This window comes from Phymastichus coffea, unplaced genomic scaffold (assembly GCF_024137745.1).
Source record: "Phymastichus coffea isolate CEN01 unplaced genomic scaffold, Cenicafe_Pcof_1.1 PCOF00012, whole genome shotgun sequence".
NCBI lineage: Eukaryota > Metazoa > Arthropoda > Insecta > Hymenoptera > Eulophidae > Phymastichus > Phymastichus coffea.
The window spans coordinates 3,475,281-3,502,205 of record NW_026706823.1 but is presented as its reverse complement, the minus strand read 5'-3'; the positions used below and the strand labels follow the sequence as shown (position 1 = coordinate 3,502,205).

General features: G+C 42.7%; 1 protein-coding gene across 4 annotated transcripts in view; it reads left to right on the top strand.

Annotated features, from left to right (window-relative positions):
* Positions 1–26,925, top strand: part of LOC131672620 (double-stranded RNA-specific editase Adar-like) — a 623,043-nt gene that overhangs the window by 101,507 nt on the left and 494,611 nt on the right. For all 4 annotated transcript variants that reach the window (XM_058949983.1, XM_058949974.1, XM_058949993.1 and 1 more), the window contains one exon: positions 21,032–21,859. In XM_058949983.1, coding sequence (XP_058805966.1) covers positions 21,032–21,859 — 828 coding nt within the window. The remainder of the gene's footprint in view (positions 1–21,031; positions 21,860–26,925) is intronic.

The window sequence follows — 26,925 nt, the reverse complement described above, 5'->3', positions numbered from 1 at the left end:
AACTAACGCGCGAGAAGCAGAATCGCGAACGGTTTGATTAATTAAATCGACTCCCGTTGCAGATTTCAACTTAACATACTCCAAATTGATATTTTGATTATCATCCATTAATTCAGCCAGATAACAGACGGCTTGACCTATTTGATAGGTACCTGAAAAAAAAATCTTAAGATCCCGTTCAGTCATCTCCGGAAAGTCAGTTATTTCATTTGACGTTAGTTTAGTCATAGTAGTAGATCGTCTAGATCATCTGGCTGTCGCAACTTCTGATGCCAAAGTATTTTCATCTTGATTACATTTCAGCATTCTTTCAATAATTATGTCTTGTAATCCATCTTCATCTTTATCGCTGTTCAAACGCTTCCCAAAACGGTTGTTGACAAAACAAGCGATTCTACAATATGCGCCAGCTTTTGGTAGAAGCTTGTTATCCAACTGCTGGTGGAGAAGTTTATATTTTTTCCTGAGAATACCGTGAACGGCCTCTACTACCCATCTCAATTTTGTAATATATAACGAGATTCATTTGATTCTTATTCATTTGATAGACAGGGAATTTTTGATTAGGGTTGGTTTTCTGCAGACTGAGGGGGTTGCAAATTTCGAAAACCTATAAAAGATGCTCTGCACCTAAGTGTACGTGCAACTTTATTCTCTAAACTTGGCACCGGGTACTCCGATTCTGGCAATCCCCGCAATTTTCTACTGTAACAAGAATTTTTCCGTATTAAGGGTGGTTTTATGCAGACTTAGAGGGTTGCATGGCTCTGACAACCCAAAATTCAATTTCAGTTCACTAAAATACAGTACTGTAGTTGTAAATATTATACCGTGGTTCCTACTTATCTATGAAAATGTATTATAAACAGAAGAATCCAAGTTTAGAAGGGATTTTCCGAATTTTTTGGGGTAGTTTACCCCGATTACGAGTAACTGAAGGGTGTAGGGCCAATTCTGACGGAGGGTTCGGATTCATCGCACCGAGAAACATAAGGGTACATAGGTGCCATCTATGAAACAGCCCACTTTTTTTTGTGTGCCTTTGTAATTATTACATGCGTGCAGTATTACGATTGCACTACACATAGAATTTTCATACTAATTCCTTACCACTTACTGTTCATACTATTATAAGAATACCTAGTACCTCGTGTTGGCCGACCAACGTCAAAGGATGATTTCAGCTGGACTAGCTGCTGATTATTGCTGAAATAATTTTTTTTAATAATTTTGTAAAATACAAAAGAAGATTTATGTTTTATAAAGAATTTTATTGTTCAGTTTACACGATTGTATAATAAAAATTTGTGATATTATTAATAAATATATCTAATAATAAATCTATTGTGACGGTAAACGTCAAATTAGTGCTGACTATTTAGCTTAATTACTGCCTGTGAGGGCAGCACCTGCCGGGGGGACAAAATAGGTAACGAAGGAATTCGGCACGCGAGCAGACGGAACGCGCGCGACAGAATTCGAACCAGTGAAGCATAGACCATTGTCGTGTCCGCCCGCTTTCGCTACCGCATCTGCCATTTCCTGTGCCCTTGATAGCTACGCACCCCAAATCAGCAGCAGCCAGTGATCCGGAATTGCAGCCGTCAAGGTGTCATCCACCCGACTGTTCGAGATCAGGACGAGAGAGAGAGAGTGTGTGCGGTTTCGCCATCGAGGGCGAAACCAGTGTGTGCGCGTATCCGCGATCCGCGAGCAAAACAATAATAAACTGTTCCGTGCTGTGCGAGTTGTCGCTGTTTTTCTCCGATCGTCTGCAAGTATAAGGTAAGCTGGCCAGCTTAATTTCGCGATCGCGATCATATGAATAATAATTTGATGCTAACATTCGATGCGTGCATGTAACGGCTCTAACAACAAAGAGCAGCGAGTGTACCGGTAAAGCGTGTTGTCGACGAGCGAGCGTTCATGTAAACAAACGCGCGGGCCGACCTTTTGTGAATTTTGAGGAATAATAAAGGATACCATCCATATTACTAACAAGTGTTTTTCGATCCGCTTTTACCTCATAGCTTCTACTCACTCCCGATTGAATATAGGTTGTTTACACCTTTCTCGATAAGACGAATTACTGGTTGACTGGCGACTTTCTATACATGCTCTTCGTTTCGTGAATGAGCATAATTATTTACGCGCGTCTCTTTAGCGTGATTGCTCGATTTAATTAATTAAACGGTCTTACTCCGTTACATGGCGCCCAACGTTAAAGAACCTACGGTGTTTTTGATAGTGCAAAACACCGGTCCTTAGTAATAAACTCGCGCCCAGTCAACCAGCGACCCAAGTGGCAATCAAGCGTTGTTGTGCGCGCTTGATACCGAAGGCCACATTAGTAAACAAAGCCTGTTAGCTAGCTTGCGAAGGCCCGCCGCGGCGAAAAATTGTAAATATTAACTGTGAACGCGTGCGAGTGTGACCGAAAGATTCTCGAACGTAAACACCAACGAATTTTGAAAGTTTCCGCAAATAATATTATACCCGTTGGCCCGGGGAAAACTAACACCGGCAATTTTCAAACAGAATTAATTTAATTGAATAATTTTATTTGACATTATATTGTCGTAACGTAAATGTTTTTTTTTTTAATATTATTAAAAGCGGTTGTTGGTGATTACGCGCAACGCTCGTTACAATATTTTGAATACTAACTCACACAGCCGTACTAACAAACAGTTAGTGCGTCTGATAGGTAGGATAATTATATTGCGTACTAACGAGCGAAGAATCTTTCGGCAAATAATTCGTAAAACGCCATTGATCAAGCCCAGTGTTGGCTAATAAAATTTTATTATTTTTTCATTCGGCGTACGAATTATAACACAACACTCGCACCCGCGTAGCATAACTGTAGATTTTGCAAAGAAGGCAAACGCAAGCGAACAAACAGCAATTATGGACCGCACTCAGACTGAAATAGAAAACTGGGTATGGACGCTCCAGGAGGAGGAAATCGAAGAATACCTCGACCAGCTGGAGCTCAAAACTAGCGGGAGCAAGCTCTCGAGAGCTGCACGACTGCACAACTAGCTACTCGGCGACTATTCCGCAGCAGATTTCGCGGAAGTCGAACACCAGCACAGCAGTCCAGCCAAAAGAGCCGCCCTACGCTCGGAGCTAATTGTGTCTCTATGCCAGGAACACACAGCATCCGAGCAGGAAGGAGAACACCCGCTAGCCCAACTATTGCAGAGTGCGGAGGTGATATCGCGAGTCCAGAAAACCGCGATAAACATCGCGAATGCCCTGGACAGCGGAGAGAACACAAATAGTAATAAGGAAATTACTATAACGGCTGACGATGGCAGCCAGTTTAAACTCCCGCCGGCATTCGCGGTGATGATTCAAGACCTCATCTTCCGGTCCAGGCAACATAAGAGGAAATGGGAGGTACAAGACTCACGAAATTCAAATGCGTCTAACCTAACCCATATAGTAGAACAAATCGTCAGTACCAACATCAAGGTGCAGGAACAAATCGACAACCTGTCAACCAGGATAAAGGAACTGGAAGATGCCGTACACAGGAATATGCGGCAAGATGAATCAATCAGTTCCAGTGAGGAACCACAACCGGAAAACACGCGTAGGAGCGTCGCATTCCAAGATACGTTTACATGCCATTACGACGCCAGGCTACCCCAGAGCACTCCAGCCGGACCCGGACTGAGGCCCACGGGGGCCGCCGGCAGGACCCCCCGCCGGACGCCCCCTTTCGGAGAGGGTGGACAGCATCAACTCGGTGGAGTTAATGCTGAAGTGAACAACCACCCGCCGAGCATGTGGTCATCCCAACAGACGTTAAGCCCGTTGTCGACAACAAGGGACGTGGGCCGCATCGTCAGGGGATGGAAACTCAGGTTCTCCGGAGAAGGCAACGCGAGCATCGACACCTTCTTATCAAGGTTAGACAACTCGAGGAGCAGCGCTGGACTTACCGAAGACGAGATGCTCACGGCCGTACCCGAGCTACTCGCCGGTCCTGCCCTCGTCTGGTTCGAAGCGATGCGGAATGAATGGTTCTCCTACGCGGATTTCGAGGCAGACGCCAGAGCATGGTTTGGGACCAGCAGGCAACAACAGCAGCGTCTAACCAAAGAGGCCCAAGGCCGATACCAGGGCCCAGACGAACCCGCGAATGTATACATCGCGAACTTGATGGGCCTAATGAGCCGGCTAAACCCCAGAATGACGCACGAGAGCCAGCTGGACCTGCTACATGCCAACCTCCTACCGGAAATCCAAAGCCAAATACGGAGATCAGAAGTGGACTCCGTACGGACCCTAAACGACCTGGCCACGACGGCCCAGAACAACTTGCATCAGCGGAGGATGGAGCGGACGATACCGGACCCTCAGTCGACTTTGTATCCTGAGATGGCGTATCACCCCCGCACCGACGCGAGCAAGGGTCGTAAAGGGAAAGTAGCATCAATGTCCGGTGACAAACCGGAAGTCAGCGATAGATTGGACCGCATGGAAAAAGTACTCGAAAAGGTGACGCACCAGGTCGTCTATACACCGACGCCCTCGGGGCGACACCTAATCCGAGTTTGGAATCCGTTGATGGCGAGAAAAAGGCTCTGCCCATCGACGTGTTTAACCAATTGCTGTTGTCCATCAAGGAAATGACGGCGGAAATGAAGAATAACCGCGTCGACAAAAGCCTGACTTCCGAGGACCGAACTAAAAGGCCGGAGACTCCCCGTAAACGAGGAAGAGAGTTCTCAGGGCCGATCAAATGTGCCGAGTGCGGCCTACTGGGTTACTATAGGAAGTTCTGTCCCCAGTGCAATAAGGGAAACGAGCAAAGGAGTGGATAGGTGGGGTTGATCCCACTCCTTCATCCAGTAACCCAAACCCCGTCAAAGAGATCTCGCAGCCTCCGCCAACACAGTCCACGCCGTTAGTAGCGAGCGTGTTGAGCGTCGAGAAAGAGAACTCCCTTAGTGACGCCGAAGATAAGCGTGGCGAAAGAGTGCGCTTGGAGAAGAAGGGTTACGACGCTGGTAAAGCCAGAGACCCTAGACCAGCCGAGGCGGTGACGCACGGATCGCGCACGCCCTCGGAGGCACGGGCTAAAGCAGATAAATCGTCGAAGAAGAACCCCATGGGAACTCCGATCGTCCGAACCAAAGGAGCTCGGACGACAAGTAACGTCACTCGACCACGCAAGAGCACAATGGTTAGCGCTATAACGAATAAAGAGCAAAGCTGTGGAGCCGTCGAAGCTGTTTCCCGATATTCCCCGGAACAGGAGACGCGTTGGTGGCTACCGGTGAAGATAGGGGACTTCCAAATACGGGCCCTCTATGATCCGGGAGCTTCCACCACAGCCATGGGTAGTAATGCTCTACAAATAGCGTCTGTGCTGGGCGTCAGATTGGACACCACCCACGCGGGAACAGCAGGATTACCAGACGGTCGTAAGTTAACGATCGTCGGACACGCCATGCTACCTTTCACCGTGGGAGGGTTGACGATGCCGACGAGAGTAGCCATCCTCCCTACCCTCGTCGAAGAATGTATTTTAGGAGTGAACTTCGTCAGGTTGTTCAGAGCGGTACTTGATCCATACGATAACACGTTGCTGTTCAAGGGATCGCAGGCCAAAATGGAGCTAGAAGTAGCTAGCTTGGAGGCTGGTCCGAGATTAGCCACAATCGGACTAGCCGAGGTTACGGCTACACAACAGACCATGCTGCAGAAGACCATCGATGAGGCCCTATCCCGAGCCCCGACGGGCTTGGGATGTGCGGCAGGCATCGAACACGAGATTCGGGTCGGTGATACGAAGCCAATTAAACAGCGTTACTACCCGGTATCGCACAAGGTCGAGCAGGAAATGCCTAAACTGGTAAGGGAAATGTTAACCCAAGGGGTAATCGAACCAGCCGACAGTGGCTGGTCGAGCCCAGTGGTCATGATACGCAAGAAGGACGGTTCGTACAGATTTTGTATTGACTTCAGAAAGGTCAACAAAGTCACCGAACCGAATGCGTATCCCTTGCCGTTTATGCAAGATATATTAAGGCGTTTGCGAAACGCGCGCTATATATCCACGCTCGACCTCAGTAGCGCGTATCACCAGATCCCACTCAAGATCGAATCTCTGCCGATCACGGCCTTTACCGTACCCGGACTGGGACATTACCAGTTCGTACGAATGCCGTTCGGTCTCTCGTACGCCGGTGTCACCTTCCAGCGGTTGATCGTTAGTGTGATCGGTCCCGAATTAGGCGAATTCGCCTTCGCCTATTTGGATTATATCATAGTGGTATCGTCCAGTTTCGAGGATCACCTACGACATCTAAAAACCGTATTGGACAGGGTGTGCGAAGCTGGCCTCTCGATTAATCGAGAGAAAAGCGTCTTCTGCAAGTCTGAAGCCAAAATACCTGGGCCTGTTGATCAACCGCGAGGGGATCAGGCCAGATCCCGAAAAGGTGCGCTCTATCATGGAGTACCCACGGCCAGGAAACGTGCGACAGCTGCGCACCTTCCTGGGGGTTGCTTCATGGTACCGCAGATTCTTGACTGACTTCGCCACACACGCTCAACCGTTAACGAGGTTAACAGGAAAAAAGAGCGAATATGTGTGGGGAGAGGAACAGGAACAAGCCTTCGCCAAAATTAAGGCACTCATGATGTCCGCACCATGCCTGGGATTACCAGAACCCGATGGGCAGTACGTGCTGGAGACAGATGCTAGCGCTACCGGAATCGGGGCCGTCCTGATACAAAAAGCAGGAGACGGCGACCGAATCATAGAGTACGCTAGCAGAGTCCTTAACCCGGCTGAGCAAAACTACTCAGCTACGGAGCGCGAATGCTTGGCGGTCGTGTGGGCCATCCAGAAGTTTCGCCCATACATAGAAGCGTACCCGTTCAGGGTGGTAACTGATCACAATAGCCTGAAATGGCTATACAACCTGAAGAATCCAATTGGACGTCTCGCCCGATGGGCCTTACAACTTCAAGACCATACTTTCGAGATCGAATATCGAAAGGGGGCAGACAATGTATTGCCCGACGCCTTATCACACGCTTTCGAGCCCACGAGGGCAGAGGTTGGCTCAATGAACCAGCCGAAGCCAAGGGACAGCGCCTGGTACACGGATCAATTCCGACGCGTCGAGAGCCAACCAGAACAATACCCGAATTGGAAGGTTGTCGGCCGGGTGATGTATCACCGGAAGCCGAATTACGATCATCAAGGAGGAGACCGATATGGCGACGAATGGAAACTCGTCGTACCCCCGGAAGAACGCAAAGCGGTGTTGTTCGAAAATCATGACCTAGAGACGGCAGGACATTTAGGACGCGAGAAGACCTTCGCCCGCGTCACCCAGTCCTATTACTGGCCGGGAATGTACACGGATGTGAAGGGATACGTCCGAAAGTGCCAGGTCTGCCAACAGTGCAAGGTCGAGCAGCGACCGCCGCGCGGGCTCATGCAGGACCGAACATAGTCTATGCCTTGGCAAGTGGTCGCGGGCGACATCGCCGGACCCTTTCCGAAGAGCCCACGAGGGCACGAATACGTCCTGGTGTTCATCGACGTATTCACACGATGGGTCGAATGTATACCCATACGTAGTGCTAACGGCAAGACGATCGTGAAGGAACTTCGGGAGCGAATAATCCTACGTTTCGGCACACCAAAGATCTTCTTGTCCGACAACGGCACCGAGTTCCGTAATCAGTTGGTGGACGGGTACCTGAGAGATCAGGGGATAAAACGGACCTTCACCCCAACCTATACCCCGCAGGCTAACCCTACGGAAAGGGTTAACCGCACCTTGAAGACGATGATAACGTCGTATCTGCAGGGGAATCATACGGAATGGGACCGAGCGCTACCCGAACTCATGTTCGCGTTGAATACGGCCGTCCATAGTTCTACCGGGGTTAGTCCGGCCATGCTCAATTACGGCAGACAACCGGGAGCCCCGAATACTCTCCGGAAACGGATGGACGAGCTCGCCGAGCAAGAGGAGAGTTTGCTTCGAATCGGGCAATGGAACGAGCACATGCAGAATAGCCGTTCCGCCATTCAGCAAGCTCACGAGAGCGCCTCGGATGAGTCCCTGAGGCAGTCCAAGAACTACAATGCCAAGCACAGGGACCACAGGTTTAAAGAAGGTGATTGGGTGTGGAAAAAGAATCGCATACTGTCCTGCGCGGCACAGGGCATTTCCGCGAAACTAGCACCCAAATTCATCGGCCCCTTTATCGTCACGAAGGTACTCGGTGCCAACTCATATCGCCTTGCCAACCAACAGGAGGTCACGGAGCTAATACACGCTAAGGACCTCAAACCCTATTATGGACGAGGTGACGATATACCGGAAAATGGGACTCGAACACGAGGCGACGACGAGACCGCTACCACCGAGGGAACCGAGGCGATGAGCGCCCCGCCCAACGCGAGCGATACATCGATACACGGAAACGGGAGCGCCGACACTTCAGATAATACACTCCGAAATGACGACGCGACAACTCCGCAATCACCTCGCCGTACTCGCCGTAATCCCCCCAGCCGAGTCCCGCTAGATATCCCTCCTACTAACCCGACGAAGCGCCCACGAGGAAGACCTCGTAAGTCCGCACGAACTCCCCACACTACATAACATCGACAAACAACACGAGCCCCTCCTCCCATCATCGTGAAGAGGAAGAGGGGCAGACCACCGAAAGCGACAACCGTGAATGCATGATACACGGCGAACGAAGGACCTGGGAGACCGACGCCAAGGACCCCACCTTCGACTCCGGCGACGAAGGCCCTGGGCAGCCGAACAGGCGCCCACCTTCGATATCCAAAATTATTTCAGGATACTAACTTGCTGGACATTTACAGGATGCAGATTACGCTCGAACAGTTCGAGCAAGCGGCAGCCGCCCTCATCGACTTGGACTTAGGTCCCGCCGTCGAGGGGGTGGTGCACGCCGCACTCCACCTGCTCGCCACGAAGAAGGAGGAAGAGGAGCGAGCACGGGTGCGAGCTCACGAGAGCTCGTCATCCGTGCTCATATAAGAGCTCCCGATGGAGGAGACCTCCACGACGCCGACCACAACACCCGGCATCACGCGCGACGACGCCGCGCCACCGTCTGGACCCCCAGCGGGACCCATCCCCATGAGGGCCCCGACGACATCCGTGGGCACCCAAACGGAAGAGGGTGCCCCCGACGCGACCTGGCCCCCCAGGTTCCCGAGCCAGACACCACCGTCTGGCAAAAGGACCTGGGAGGAGATAGTCGAGGGGTTGAGGGAAGTCGAGCGAGGCTGGACGACCCTCAACGCCCTCCAACGGGCTGTGTACGCCGAGTAATACGCGTACACAGCCGCGGGGCACCACCCAGATGATCTAGATCATTGAGAGAAAGTGGTGTCCCGCCGTCGCCAGTTCGCGTCGTCACTAAGGGAGGTCCAGCAGCGCCTCCACCAGGCCATCGAGGGCCCGGCGGGTGGCGACCCCACGAGCCTCCCCCAGTCTCCGATCGCCGGAGCCAGGACAACGGCTCCGGAAACCAGGTCGGGGATTACATCGCACCAGGGCCCGCAAATGTGCGGGGTAAACCTGGTGGTAAATGTGGACGGGAGCCAGGGCGGTCAAGCAACGGGGCCCATCCCAACGTGGTTTTAGGCCCCGCGGGTGCGGACTCCACGGTTGAAAGACCATTGTGGTCCGCCCCGAACCGTAGAAACGGGTTGCCTCTGACCCCCAGAGAGCGAGGCCTCCCACGGGGCACCCTTTCCCGCGCTCAGTGGGAAGGGTGCAACGTATGCCACTACCCCGGGGTGACCCGCACGGACCGCTGCCCACGCGTGCGACAACACACCGACCTGGTCCAAGAGAGGCTGGGGTGGGAGGCGCGCGGCCGACCCCCGTTGGACGACCAGGGCCAAGAACTGCCACCAAGACCAGCTAGGTGATGATGCCCTGCCCCCGTGGGCAGGGCCACCGATATATCGCCCTGTCGCTCAATAAAGCACGAATTTAACATCACTTGGACTATAACCCTTTATTACTCTTCCTCTTCTTCTCCTCGGAAAAGGCAGCGCTAATAGAATTATCGTTGAGGACCCTATAGGTCCAGACTGGAAGGGGGCTGTGACGGTAAACGTCAAATTTGCGCTGACTATTTAGCTTAATTGCTGCCTGTGAGGGCAGCACCTGCCGGGGGGACAAAATAGGTAACGAAGGAATTCGGCACGCGAGCAGACGGAACGCGCGCGACAGAATTTGAACCAGTGAAGCATAGACCATTGTCGTGTCCGCCCGTTTTCGCTACCGCATTTGCCATTTCCTGTGCCCTTGATAGCTACGCACCCCAAATCAGCAGCAGCCAGTGATCCGGAATTGCAGCCGTCAAGGTGTCATCCACCCGACTGTTCGAGATCAGGACGAGAGAGAGAGTGTGTGCGGTTTCGCCATCGAGGGCGAAACCAGTGTGTGCGCGTATCCGCGATCCGCGAGCAAAACAATAATAAACTGTTCCGTGCTGTGCGAGTTGTCGCCGTTTTTCTCCGATCGTCTGCAAGTATAAGGTAAGCTGGCCAGCTTAATTTCGCGATCGCGATCATATGAATAATAATTTGATGCTAACATTCGATGCGTGCATGTAACGGCTCTAACAACAAAGAGCAGCGAGTGTACCGGTAAAGCGTGTTGTCGACGAGCGAGCGTTCATGTAAACAAATGCGCGGGCCGACCTTTTGTGAATTTTGAGGAATAATAAAGGATACCATCCATATTACTAACAAGTGTTTTTCGATCCGCTTTTACCTCATAGCTTCTACTCACTCCCGATTGAATATAGGTTGTTTACACCTTTCTCGATAAGACGAATTACTGGTTGACTGGCGACTTTCTATACATGCTCTTCGTTTCGTGAATGAGCATAATTATTTACGCGCGTCTCTTTAGCGTGATAGCGCGATTTAATTAATTAATCGGTCTTACCCCGTTACACTATTTATAATTATTATCAACAACATCGTTGCTAAATCTTAGTATAATTATTGTAAAAACTGTATATAAATATAAATCATTAGTGTATAAAAATAGTCATCGTTGTAACAGTATAGTATAGATTTGGAACTTATCATTAGAAATATATTGATTTTAAAATACCGAGTCACATTCATGTTGGTTGTGACAATATTTACAATTAACTTATATATAAATCTGTTGATAACATAGAAGATACGAGTTATATGAAATTCATCCTACAGGATTGATTATCACCATTCATATTCTCGACAGAATCTACTTAATCTTACTCTAACTATTCTGGCTCATGTTTCAATGTTAGTTTCTTCTCTAATTCAATGTCCTCAATACGCGATTCGGTTGCCACTTGCTCAAGAGCAGTTCCAACTTCTCTTTCGTATCTTATTAAGGCTTTTGGCGATATACCATGCATATCAATACTTATCAACAGGGTATTTACATGAGTAGCATCAATACCTGCATCAAACATTCCTAAAGCATTATAAAAATTAGATAACAATGTTACATAATTCTGTTCAATAATTCACATGTATCATACCAAACACTAATTTGCCATTAACGTCATAAGTTTTGGAATCAGAATTTTGTAGGAATGTGAGAATATAATAGGATGTAGAGACATTTTACAATGAACACACTAGCCAATATTGCTGTGCTAATAATATACATACTAATTTTAAACACGTACGCATGCATACTGATACATGCTGGTAACCCACATGACTACCTTTCCGCCAATCAGATCACGAATATCATGCCATCGCTCAGAGGTCATTATTTTTTAAACCTATGATCCTTTTGAAATTACTTACTATAAATTATTGTAGTAGAGCAAAATAAAATAAAAATGTGTTGTTGATTTATGTGACGTTTGTGGGGCGAATACTTCAACAATAGTTCCAGTCATCTCTCTTACTTTAAAAATAATAATATAAATAGTTAATAATTATTTCATGAGACTAAATATTACACTATAAATAGAAATTTGACTTTCTATCAACATCTACCTCAGCCATGGTTTCTTTGAGAAATTCATGCAACTTCTGATAACTGAACTAATTTATCTTACATCTTATAACAGAGTATATTTACTTGCACAAATACTTAGAAATTTATATAATTATGAAACGCAGGTGTTCAGCGTTTCGCCGCATAAAAGCACACTCAAGAGGCCATGTTGAAATACAACATTGTCATCTATTTTTTTTGTCACTTTAAATTAAACAGTGATTTTTTCAGTTTGAAATGAAAGTACATAATTGGCTTTATTATTTATCCATGATAAAAATAAATTACATCGAATTGATGTCATTCTTTTATTCTTATTTCAAACATTATCCATTCAAATGATATAATTTTTGTTTTCTATTAAAAAAAAAATAAAAATTTGATCATTGATACACTAAAATAAAAAAAATTTTCGCGCTTTTTGAATGAACGCTCGACAGTGATAAGAATCCGATGACGCTACAGAAAATTTTATTTTCATGAAGTTGTATCGTATCTATATTGTTTATATAACTATGATCAAGATTCACAGCCGGCATTCCCATAGCTTCTCGGTTATAGCTGTATAAACGATATAGATATGATACGATTTCGTGAAAATGAAATTTTTTGTAGCGTCATCGGATTTTCATCACTGACGCTCGATCAATTACGACGCTGGATGTCGGGGAGGAAATTCTGTCCATAATTTTTTTAAAGAAGGATAGAAAATGAGAAATGAATGTTAATATTATTTTCTTTCTGCATTTAGCTGCACTTAAGTCCCACAGTTATTAATCAGTGATCGTATTAAAAACATTTATTTCTTTATTTATTAATATTTATTAATATTGAATTATTTTCTGATCCTTCTTAATTTATACTCAAAAGATTCTAAAGTCTTTTACACTTGAGTCTTAACGTATCTTCGTCATTTAAGGGAATGAAAATATCGAACGCTAGTGTATCTGATATAGTCTCAGCTCTATTAAACCTATCTCTTAATTCTATTTCAATTTCCGCGTGATCTTTATTACTGCAGTACATCAAATTAGTTTTGGGCATTGCTTGTCCATTTGTATAATTTCAACGCATTCCCAACAAGTTTATCCTTTATACCAGCATTTCGAGCAAGACTTTTTAACCCCCTCCTATGCCATACAAGTACTTTTTCCATAGCAATTCACGTCAAAATTCCACTCGGTTTTTACTATTGATAAAATATTTTTAATTTTGATAAAATTGAACTTATTTTTATATTGACTTACTGCTCTATCTGATACGTATATTATTTTTTGACCGAATTATATTGTATTATATTATTATATACTATATTGTATATAGTATAAGGTATAATAAAATATTTTTATATGATTTTAAGCAAGAAATACAAGTTAAACTAACAAATGTGTATATATCTAACAAAAAATCGTTTTTTCAATTGTCATTTATTTTCTCTTTTCCATCTAGTGAGATTATCTTTTTCTCCTTAAGCACTACAAATATCATTCTAATGTAAAAGTAGGTGCAGTAGTTTGCATAGTTTGTGGAAATTTCTATCTCACATCAGAAATAGTGGTAGAAATAAATGCTGGCAGCTTAATTAAAATAATAAACAACTCTTTTGTGGTATGTCAAGACCATACAGACCTGAAACTAACCTCCAGCTACCATATGGCACACTAATAGAAGAAGCAGCAAAATTCATAGCACAAATAAAAACTGTAAGTAGAGAACAAATTAGACAAGAAATACTAAACGAAATAGGACATGAAAAACAAGATTCAGATGGTCAAATAATGGAAATAACTACTTTCAAAAATTATTATGAATTACATGCATTAAAACTAGAAAATAACTTATTAAAAGAACTTTACAAAGAAAGTAAAGAAAAGAACGAATTACTACAAGAATTGCTCACGAAAGAAAGACAAAATAAAACGAGTAACAATTTAAAAAACATATATGCACAGATTATTGCAAAAAACAAACCTAAAAATAAAAGAGTACCTAGACTAGTTATAAAATAATAAATAATGATGATAATTTGAATTTAGAAAATACAATAGCTCATTATCTGGTCACAGACAAAACAATACAAATTAAAAGAGTAATTTCTAAAAACAAAGATACTAAAATTATTAACTGTATGAATGAAGAAAATGTTAACAAATTAGAAGATACTTTAACTAACAAACTCTCCAAATCATGCAAAGTAGTAAAAGAACAAATCAAAAAACCAACACTCAAAGTCACAGGTATTAGTAAATCAATTACAACTAACGAGAAAGATGTTGAAATAGATATAAACCGAAGAAATGTTGCTAATTATGAAGAGAAATGTTTGACACATCTACACAAATGAAAGAACAAAAACTAGTACAGCAATACTTGAAGTACCAGCCAATTTATACAAACACATAAGAGAAAACAAAAATAGAATTTTCATAGGCTATCAGAATTGCAAGGTTTTTGACATCATTAATTGACATCACAGATTACCCAATGATTATCAAAGATTTTTTGGTAAAGTAGAGCGCAATAATTCACAACGCGAGGTAACGAATATGCTATTCAGAATTAACAGCAGTGCGATAATCGTCTCTTTATCTACATCAAGCTCAGCAGGTAACAATAAAATAATCAGAATAATATAATAGAGTCCGACAACGTAATTATCACGAATGAAATAAATGCCAACAGCACAGCCACTTTAAATAAATTGTTAAAAACAGAAAATGATGTAATACTTTGTGTAAATATACGTAGCTTAAATGTTAATTATAATAAACTATTAACTTTCATTAATAGCTTAGAAAAGAAAACCGAATATTATAGTGTGCACAGAATCATAAAATCTTGATTATCATCAGTTTTTCAATATAAATGGTTATGTTATATAATTGAAATTGTCCCCTGGTAGAGTCCCCAAAGCAGGAGAAGAGATAGCTATGGAAGCGGACAGCGCAGCAATAGAGGAAGAGCTGAATTGACAAATTGAATTGACAAATTGAATAAATCAGATAGTGTTGTAGTCTATATAAACAATGAAATTACAGAAACCACTGAAATCATCCAAATTACACGACATGCACAAAAAGGAATTTCTAACAAGCATAAAAAACCTTTTGCTAATACTGTGACACTGATGATTAAAAATCTAACGCGTTATGGGGAATGATAATTCCCACGAACAATGCAGAGGCCCGTGCCCAAGCGTCGTATCACAAATTATTTTTAAAGGGGAAGGTAAGGGAGGCTCTTTCGCTTTTCTGAGCGATGACGATGAGCCTCGTCACTAAATTAGCATTTTGGGCTTCAGCTTGAGAGGAAAGGATTGTAAGGTGCACACAATAATCACTCGCGATAACCGTTTACAATATTTATTCTCGACTTTTAACAATAAAGAGCGACAACGCGAGTTCACGCGTCGTCCTCAACGCCGCGTACCTGCGCTCGTGCGGACAATTGCACGGGGGCACGGTACAATGATTTGAGAGAGTACAAAGGAGGGACTCGTTACAATCGTGGAATTCGTCGTGTTCGCGGAATATCGCGACCACTTCGCCAACGCGTCGCGCACTCACGAATGTAGAGAGAAAGAGAGAGGGAAAGAGAGACGACCTGGCCTGGTGAAGCTGCTGGCAGGAATCGCCGCTGATGCCGCTGCAGGAACTGTTGCTGGTAATTGCTTGCAGGAACTGTAGCTGATAATTTCTGGCAGGAACTGTTGCTCGTAGTTGCTGGCAGGAACTGTAGCTAGTAATTGCTGGCAGGAACTGTAGCTAGTAATTGCTGGCAGAAACTGCTCCAGGAACTGCAGGCAGTAAATACTGCTGGACTGCTGGCAGGCTCGGATTTGGCTTCCACGATGCTAGCGTCGTTGGAAGTCCTTTTCATGCTGCAATCTGCTTATCCTTCTCTGCTTCTTTGTCTGATTTGTTCTCTTTCACGTGCGCACGCTCGGCCATCAAACGATCTGTCTAACTCTGAATCTCGGCTCGAATTCTCCCCCTCATCGTTCGCGCGTCGGCTCGAGCAACACCGACGGCTTCGCTCTCGCTTACTCTCTACTCGCGACGCGTCATTCTCTCTCTCTTCTTCTTGCCGCAGTCGCTGTCGCTCCCAATTGGCTCCAAATGACGATGCCCGGCTCAGGTATTGGTCCTGAAATAAAGAGGTGCAAGCATCGGTATTGGTTCGTAAGTTCAAACGCTCACCAGGGCAACAGTGAAGCAGCGAGGATGCGAGAGAGAGAGAGAGAGAGAGAGAGAGCGAACCAGGCAGGGCCGGCTATTCTAGCCAGGGTCCCGTCGCAATACATAAAAATAAGAAAAATTGTATATTAGTTGGCGATTTCAATTGTGACACATTAACTCAAGAATACTAGACCAAGAATTTCAACAACTTTTACTAGAAAGTGATTACTGCCCAGGATACAACTCCATCATCCGACCTTCCATTGATGATAATAGTAAGGGCCCCTGTATAGACAATTTTTTCAGAAAACCAGAAAATATTAAATACAATACTTACCTACTTAACAACATTTAATTCCATTAAAAAAGAATTCCATTAAAATGCAGATTAATAACAATACAAAAATTAATTTCTACAAATTAATAAATTTTGCAAAAACAATAAATTGCTCAGAACATTAACCTCATTACCAACAATCCTCGAAATCTATAGACAATAATTAGGGAAAAACACTAAAAAAAATTAATATTATCGATTTCATTACTGATAACAATATTTAAATATGAGACACAAAAAATAGCCGATAAAGTGAACGAAATCTTCTGCAACGTGGGAAAAGACTTAAGTAATAAAATCAATACACCCAACAACAAAAACATAGAAATGCCAGAGATGAACAACAAAACTATATTTTTGAAGACAACAAATATATGTGAAATACAAGAAATAGTCCATAAAATGAAAATCAAAAAAGGTGGTATTGACGGAATAAGCTGACAAGTACTTAAACTATTATTAAGTTTCATCTCAACACCCCTGGTCAACATAATAAACACTAGCATAGACAAAGAAAAATGGCCAGATACACTTTGTTTAGGCCGTTTTTTTGGTTTAATTGCGAGGACGTTTCCTCGGTTTGGATTGCTTTTTTTTCATGTATAAATAATTTTTTTTTGTTTTTCCGGCCAATTCTACTATCACATTGCGTTGGTAATTGTGGGTCACATGTGAACACTTGTCATTGTTCGCTGATTGATGCTGATGCGCGTGTTTCCTATTTGTCGATCGTGTTCACATGAATAGCTAAATTGGACTTTTTTCTTGTCAATCCGTGTTGTCAAAGGTGAAGAGAGTGTGTCGTCACTGTTTTGCAAATATTATCTCTAAATGTTTTTGTCGTCAGCCATACCCTGGCAATGTATTTCGAGAACAAGCCCTGCGGTTGGTTAACTCACAACACGATTGTTTGTGATACTTGTTATCTATTTATTGAACAAGTCTCAACTAGCCGCTAATTGGGTGTTGACGTCACGCACTCCCTCTATGATGCTAGTAATGGTCGAATGGGGGGCGACACTTGTCGGGCCAATTTCACCTCCTTCCAATGGGACTGAAGGGAGGATCAAAGAGCTCTCTTATCCCTCAGCCCTCTGTATAAAAGTAGGTGCATCGTCGTCAATTACTTTTTCTTACTCTAACAGTGGCTTAGAGTAGACTGAACTCTCCAGATTACATCGAGACCATACAGTCAAGGTATCATCCATACTCATTTCCACCGGGAGTCCACTATTGGGCAAACATCGAGAGGACTGAGCGACACATAATCCAGGGTGTTCTTCGGGGAAGAAGAAATTCGAAGTGTTTGTTCCCGGCCTTTTCATCTGCCTTCTACCAACTTCACTGCTACTCTACCTATCCTATTATTTTTAATTTTCACCGTGACTTGATCCCTTTAGTATTTTTCTAAGGGAAGGGTACGTTTGTGAACACTTTTACTGTCTATAAGATTTTTACGTTTGTGAAAACTTAAAAAAGTAGAGGTAATTCCCATACACAAATACAAAGAAAAACATTTCCAGGCCCATATCACTTATATCGAACTTAGCTACGTAAAGTTTTTGAAAAACTAATGCACAAAAGAATAACTAGTTTTTGTAAATAATTGCATTCTAATTTCTATCAAACAATATGGTTTCCAGAAAAATAAAAGTACAAAATGTGCACTCTACCATATAACGAATATAATATACAATCAACTCGATCTAGAATATCGTATCATTATCACCTTCCTTGACTTAGCTAAAGCATTTGATAAAGTAGATCACACCTACTACCAAGATTTATGCTAAATGAATTATACTGCTACGGAATACAAGGAAAAGCTTATAATTTTGTCAAAAGTTACCACACCAACAGAAATAAAATTGTGAAAGTAAATAATCACATTAGTAAACCTGAAACAATATACACGGGAATACCACAAGGAACGATCCTAGGACCCCTGCTTTTCCTACTCTACATAAATGATATTATTTTGAATATGTCAAAAAATTCTATCCTACTTTTGCAAATGATACAGCAGTCGTCGCATCCGGTAGGAGTTAGATAGAAGTTGAAAGAATGATGAATAATTAATTATGAAAAGTAGGTGACTAGTTAGCCTTAAACAGACTATCATTAAACATTGATAAAACAGCCTATCTTTAATTTGGTAATAACTGTAATAACATACACAAAAACTTGAATATTTCTATACAAGGTAAAGTAATTCATAGACAAGACTACATAAAGTACTTTTGATTATACAGATTACTTAAAATAGTTTATAAAAATAAATTCATCGTTGAGAAATAACTTCTTGATGTAGGAAAAACCTTCACATTAAAATTACTACTGTACCATAACGATGAACTTTCTATAACATACAATAATAAAGAAAAGAAAACAAAAAACAGTAGCCTACAAGTACCAAGAAGATTGAGACAAATCAGTATCAAAAACAGTTATATTAGGGCTATTACATTATTTAATAAATTACCTAAAGAATTTAAATCAATAGAAAATTTACAAACTAGGAAAATAAAACTCAAATTATGGATATAACAGAACCCATAAAACTTATTACACCAAGTAAGAAAACTAAGAAAGATAAATAGAATTGCAATAATTTACTCATATCATTGGAAAATGGCAAAATGAAATTGAGTATCTGACGTTGGAAGTTCATGAGGATACGATTTTCCCAAACAACATATTACTAGATATTAGAACATACATATGTGCTCAAGGTAGTTTAACCTAAATAATAATAGATCATACTTTAGAATAACCATTTAAAATTATAAAAAAATGCTAAACAGACCAACTGAAGAAATGGAAAATATAATTAAGCTAACCAATAAATTCACTGAATCACATAATATAACAATCAATAAAACTATACTAGATATAGACAATGACGACTCCTATAAACCCTACATTAAGGGTGTTAAACCAATAACATTTTTAAAAGCACGCTCAGAACCGGAAACATCACCTGATAAAAACATTACAAAACATAATCCTATAGAAACGATTTTGCATATGATAGACCAAATGACTGAAGTTAACAACATTAAAGCAATAACAAACAAAGTTGAGTCAGCCCCAGGCAAGGCAATAGAACAACCAAATTGCATTAGAATTACTTATGGTGACATCAATTATCTAGGCAATAATAAAGCTATTCTTTACTTCTGCAAATGAGTACAAGGTACCCAAATTTATACCAATTCTATTTACGGACAAAAATTCCAACCTAGTTGTTGATGACATAGTCTTCACCGCAAACCGTAAGTGCTACTCTTCTCAACAACATCAAAGCATGTCCCGTTATAGGGACGCATGTGCAGTGGGACTTACATGTCCAGCCAGACTTAATCACATAGAGAAAATCTGCTACGCAAGTGACAGAAAATCAACTTACAGCAATAGAACTACAGCCAGAACAATGCTCATTCGATTTTGGTGATAAGTGTGTAACATTATGAAATTCATTAACTGAATTATAATAGTTTGCTTGTCTTGATAGTTTTTGATTATCAAATTTCAAGAGGACTATAGAAATATATATTTTTTTGTTTCATTACTTTTATTTTATTTTATTAGTTTTAAGTTTAAGTATGTCCAGAACGGCAAACAGGAATACTATTTCCTCTGGTGGATTACACAATTTATTCATTGTGTAATGTATGTATGTTTATTGCGATTATGTAATTAATGTATATGTATTCTGGTAATAAATAAATAAAATTCAAAACTGGTTATTTTAGAACTTCACTAATTATTCATTGTAAATGCTTTTATTATGAAAAATTGTGAAAATGTACACGTTTCTTTTTCTTGAATAAAATAGAGTGCGCTTATTAAATCCAGAGTTTTTCTATTAACACAATGTCCTCTAAAAGTTAGTTTTCGGAAGATTAATTTATTTTTGCAAGTTAGAATTTCGAATTAGTTATTCAATTCGATGTATTATGGTAGTTCTCAATGTCATTATGGAATCCCTAGCACTTCCAAACATAGACGAACAAATATTTTTCCTCTAATTTTTCAGTGAAATTTACATAAACGTTTTTCTTTTGAGATTATGTTTGAAAAAATTAATTTACGCAAAATAAATGTTCTAGAAAACGAGTAAGTTATAGAAGAATCGCTTATATATACATGCTTTTACAGCTACAACTGGTCGAATCGTGTAAATTTCCGGTTGAGACGGACTGTTCTCGCGATTTCGAATTAATATTTAAAGTTCGAATGTTAGAACAAAAACTTTTTTTTTTGAAAAAACCCAATGTATCTTTTTCAAATAGTTTTAAGATTGTTGAGAGACTTTATATTTTTATTTACTTTTAGGATACGGTAACTTATTTTTGTTATATTGAAACTATAGTTAATTATATTCTAACTAGATTCAATTATTAATTGTTATAATAGTAAATATAGTGCATATAATATAACATTTAAAATTTCTATTTTTTCAGTGGAGCTTTCTCATATGAAGAAGAAACACAAAAACCTTCAACCTAAGAATGCTGTATGTGCTCTAAATGAACTCAAATCTGGAGCTGTTTACAAAGTTGTTTCTCAATCTGGTCCTACACATGCACCAATATTTACTATTGCTGTTCAGATTGACGGACAAATTTACGAAGGTAAAGGGCGTACAAAAAAGATGGCAAAACATGCCGCAGCAGAACTTGCATTGAGAAATATTGTTCAATTCAGAAATACTCCTGAAGTTCATCAAGCAATTACTTTAGCTCTTCCAAATTTTACTGCAGAACCTGATTTTACTAGTGATATTACAGAAAAGGATATGATAAATACATTCAAAACGTTACCTCAGGAGCCTAAAAGTACAAATAAATATTTCGATAAGGGTCCCGTAGCTTTAATTAATGAACTCTATCCGGGAGTTGTATATAAATGTATATCAGATACAGGTGAAAGCTATTCTAGATTTACCGTGGCTATAACAATTGATGGAGAAACTTTCGAAGGAACAGGACCAAGTAAAAAATTAGCTAAGGCCGCGGCGAGCAAAGCGGCACTTGCTAAATTACGAAATGTTCATAGTACTCTATTTTATATGCCAGTTTCACTTAAAGTGCTACCGAATTATGTGAATTCTGGTCAGTGGCAAGAGCGAATGAGTTTACCACAAACTTTAGCTGATAAGATAGGGAAGTTAGTGAATCAAAAATTCACAGAATTGATGCAAAATAAACCACAGCATGCTCGACGTAAGGTTTTAGCGGGTATTGTTCAAACAAAAGGATCAGATACCGAGCTGATATGTGTTACTACTGGTAAGATATATTTATTTGCATTGTTTGTTCATCATTTTATTTTTATTCTGCATTCCAATTTATGAGAGTATTTTTTAAGAAACATGATCATCTAAAATTGGACGAATTATTTTTAGAGAGTTATGGAAAGATTGATATCTTTTAAGATTTATTGGAAATGTCGGTTGAAGCATGTATACTTCAATCTCTTTTCTTCTTAGTTTTCTATTTTTATGAATCCTACAATATTAATATCAGAAGTCAAAGCCAATCGAAAGTATAATCCTACGAATAAATTAATTCATTTTTTATTAAATTCCGAATAGCTTTGAATATTACTATTAATTGTAATATTATTATTTATTATAATAGAATATTATTATCATTATTATTATTATTATTTTGATGGTTAACAACAGGAAAAATCCTGTTCATAGTTCCTGACAGCGGTTCGCGAGAGCTACTCGCCTACACACCCGCTTCGCCGTGACAATGAGACTCGCGAATCGTCTCAGAACAGGCTGCTTCAAGCGATCTATCGTTCAATCGCCAGAAACCTCCAAGTTTTCAAGAACTTATTGACTGTCTATAACCTGCTTCTCTTTGTCGGAAAGTACACCGTCCAGCAAAAAGTAATAACATCCACCGTTAGTCGCTCTCCAGCAGGAAACTGCGTTAGCACTACTTCACGCTGGAAAGACCATGTTATAGTCTCTTTTTGTCTTCAAATTATTTTCTAATCTGTGTTTCGTCATTTCTGTCAACTTACATTTATTCACCCTTTCATATACGAGATCTGTTCAAAAAGTATCGTGAATTTTATGTTTTCAAAAATTATTTATTTATTCATGAATATCTATTTTATCTCCTTCATAGTAATACCCCTCGGATATAATGCACTTGTGCCAACGTTTTTACCAATCCTCGAAGCACGTAATAAATCATTTTTTGTGATCTTGTTCAGCTCCTCCTTCGATGCCATCTTTATCTCCTCAATCGTGGCGTAGCGTCATCCTTTCATGGGCCTCTCCAATTTTGGGAACAGGAAAAAGTCACAAGGGGCCAGATCTAAGGAATACGGTGGCTGCGGCACCATTAGTGTTATTTTCAGTCAAATATTTGCGCACAAGCAACGATGTGTGAGCAGGGGCGTTATCATGGTGCAAAAGTCAGTTTTTGTTCTTCCACAAATCCGGACGTTTCTGGCGGATTGCTTCGCACAAATTGCGCATAACTTGTAGGTAATATTCCTTATTGACCGTACTACCCTGTGGCAAGAACTCATGATATACGAGGGTGGTCCAATAAGTACTTAGCCTCACCGCACGATGGCACCACTCTCGCAAAAGAAATATTCTATCACGTAGTACAACCTTCTCGATGGTTACTGTCAAGATTTGAGCCGGATCGGAATTGTAGTTTATTTTTGAGAGCGTGTGAAAGCAAGTGTGTCCGTTGATTTTTGAAAAATGGAAAAAGAGTAGTATCGGTCGGTGATTCGATTCTTGTTTTTGGAAGGGAAATCGCGCAGCGAAATAAAAAAGCGCTTGGATGCTGTGTACGGTGACTCTTCTCCTTCAATGACGACCGTCAAAAATTGGTTTAACGAGTTTCAACGTGGTCGTACGTCGATTTTTGAAGAACCACGTCCAGCTGCTCCGAAAACGGCTACCACGGAGGATAACGTGACAAAAATTCACGATCTCGTATTGGCAGATCGACGATTGAAGGTGCGCGAGATAGCTAAGATCGTAGGCATTTCAAAAGACCGCGTGGGTCATGTCCTGCATGAAATTTTGGGCATAAGAAAGCTGTCGGTGCGATGGGTGCCGCATTTGCTCACTCCGGACAACAAGCGCAACCGTGAGACAACTTCAGAGCAATGTCTGACGCTGTTTAAGCGCAATCCGAAGGAGTTTCTGCTTCGTTTCGTGACAGTCGACGAAACATGGATCCACTGGTATACACCAGAGACCAAGGAACAGTCGAAACAGTGGACTTTACCCGGCGAAAGTGCTCCGAAGAAGGCGATGACTGCCCCATCGGCCGGAAAGGTGATGGCCACCGTTTTCTGGGATTCACAAGATGTGATCTACGTCGACTACCTGGAGAGGGGCAAAACGATCACAGGGCTGTACTATGCCGAATTATTGGACCGATCCGACGTCGAATTGCAGAAAAAACGGCCCCATTTGGCGAAGAAAAAAGGGCTCTTTCACCATGACAACGCACCGGCTCACACCTCCGCCGTCGGCATGGCCAAATTGGTCGAATTAGGCTACGAACTGCTACCCCATCCACCGTATTTTCCAGATTAAGCCCCGTGCGACTTCTTTTTGTTTCCAAACTTGAAAAAGTCACTCGCCGGGCAGAAATTTCAGTCGAATGACGAGGTAATCGCTGCCACGGAAGTCTACTTTTCAGACCTCGAGGAAACGTATTTTTCAGACGGGTTAAAGAAGTTGGAGCATCCCTGGGCCAAGTGTATCGAACTAATAGGAGACTATGTTGAAAAATAAAACGCCACTTTTTCAAAATTTTCGTTTTTCTTTTGTAGGCTAAGTACTTATCGGACCACCCTCGTACTACGCCCCTGTAATCAAAGAAAACTGTGAGCAAAACTTTCACGTTCGACCAATCTTGGCGCGTTTTTTTCGGTCTTGACTCATGCGACAGCTTCCATTGAGATGATTGAACTTTGGTTTCCACGACATATCTATAAAGCCATAATTTGTCACCAGTAATAACCCTCTGGAGCATATTTGGGTCGTCACGGACCGTGTCCATCATCTCCATAACGCATTCGGTAAATGCCGATTCCTTCTGTAGTAGTTCTTCGAAACATCTCTGACCTGTTTCCATAAGTTCCAGTACTTGGGGATCCTATCTCTGGTCTATCCGTTACGTTGAATGGTACTTGATCCGATACCTTAAAGACAATTTGTTGGTTATCGCTGGCTGTATAGTTCTCAATCATCCGCCATTCTCTTAGCCGCGACGAGATCCTGCTTGAAGTCATCGCCGCATCAGGTATTGAATACCTAAATTTCGGTTGCCTGTATGTCAATGTCGTTCCTTGGCTGGCCACCCCCAGGTTAAGTCTTGCGGCCATCTCTAGTAGTAGCTTCCCTCATTTGTCCATTGTTTTCATGTCCTACTCTATCGTCCTGCAGTTCAGATAGCCCGTAATTATAAGATCACCCGGAAAGTCTCTTAGTGCATCCTCCAACTTATCGATTTTATCTTGTGACGGTGTAGGCCCGTCATGGCCTACACCGTGTGCTTGCCTCCCTCTCCTTCTTAGGCAAAGGCGCACGGCCGGCATCAAGCGCACGTTGTTATCACGTGCCTGATGCCTGCCCTTTTATTTTTCAGCAACGCACGAGAGTGGAAGGAGAAGCCGTGGACGCGACGACGCGATCGAGTATTGAGAGTGCAAGAGAGAGAGAGAGAGAGAGAGAAAGAGAGAAAAACTATAGTCTAAGTTGGGCTTGGCGCGCGGCACTTGTCGCGACCGGCATTGCCGCGTGCCGCCGATTAGGAGGCGAGTGGTGGGAGAAGGTGTGAGAAGCCGGCTCTCATGCACTCGCGACAGAGAGTTACGCGACGCGCGCGACAGCAATCAGTCTTACCAGTCGTACGAGTTAGCTGGTGACCATCGCTGCCTGCCCTTTGTCCGGAAGAAGTCAGCATTCCTCAGCAGATCGGCCGGACGGGACTTCCTCTGCCAGCGACGCAGCAGTTGCCCTGCAAGAAGCTGTCATCGAGGCAACACCCGACAGCCTTTTCTGCCAGGTCGCCGGCCACGCAGCAGCTAGGGGTTTTCCAGCCTAGCCGCCGGTGGGATACCTTCAAGGCTGCCAGCAACAGCGACGTCCACCAAAATTGGTCAGGTCACCGATTCCTCTCTCTCTTTGTATCTCTTCCTTTCCTCGGCGATTCTCACGGTTCGCGTTGCTACGCCAGGCTTTTCCGAGCCGGCGTAGTCTCCGGCAGTGTGTAATTTACGTAATTGTTTGAGCCGGTTAACGAGGTGACATGGCGCTAACGTGCCGGTCATCTCGCTTAGATTAAGTTTGCGCGTTATTGTTAATAAGTGTTTGTACTTTCGCCGGCACTCTAGGTAGTGCGTTGTAATAAACGGTTTGTCAACGAGTTGTGTGTGTGAAATTATTTGCCCGCTGTTCTCCTTCCTGCTTTGCTTGGAGCGATACACCGCCTCCCTTGCCTTCCCCCTTTATAAATAATTGGTAATAGTAGTGAATATATCGGCATTGCACGCCGACGCTATTACAATCTTCGAAGACTGCCACCGTGCAGTTTGGTGTAAGATATACGCTGACGTAGGTGATGGTGTCCATCCATACTCTCACGTAAGCCTCCCCTCTTACAGACGCTTCTATTTTTTTGCTGCTTTACCCTTTACTCAAAAGAACGAAAAACGAAGAAGAGGCGGAGGCATTTGAAAGCCAGCCGTCTTGTTTACGTAGGGTTCCATAGCTGCTGTTTCAGTATCAGTACGTCGGCGTCTCATTCTTTCACTATTTGTGAAAGCACAAGCTGGATGGTCTCACACCTGCAGGTAGGTTACCTTGCTGGATTCCTTTCATTTTGGGTTTGCTTTCGGCGCAACGCTCTTCCAATGCTGTCCGATAGACCGCCAACACCCTCGTTCTCGGAACGTGTGCATCTGCCCCAACTGGCGCTGCAGAGCACAGGAATCATGTCGGCTGTTCGGTCCGGCAGGCTTTTCCGGAATGGCCCGTCAAGCCGCATTTCCAACAGCACTATCCTCTGTCAGAACTTGTTTAGTCTGCACGTCTGTGTTTGTAGCTGAAGCACCGTTGCATCTCGGAACTGTCAATCTCTCCTTGACCTGGCAATTAACCCAGTCAAGTTTGATTCTGCTCTTTTTGAGCAGACTATAGGTTGTGTCCTTGTCTGTTTCAAATACTATCATGCAGATATCGTTTTTGTTGGGTCCGAAGATATGGATTTTAAAGTCTATATACTCACCTTTTTCTCGTATGAGTGCCCTCCTGACGTCATTTGTTTTTGTGAGACTATCAAAATTTAGAATTTCTAGT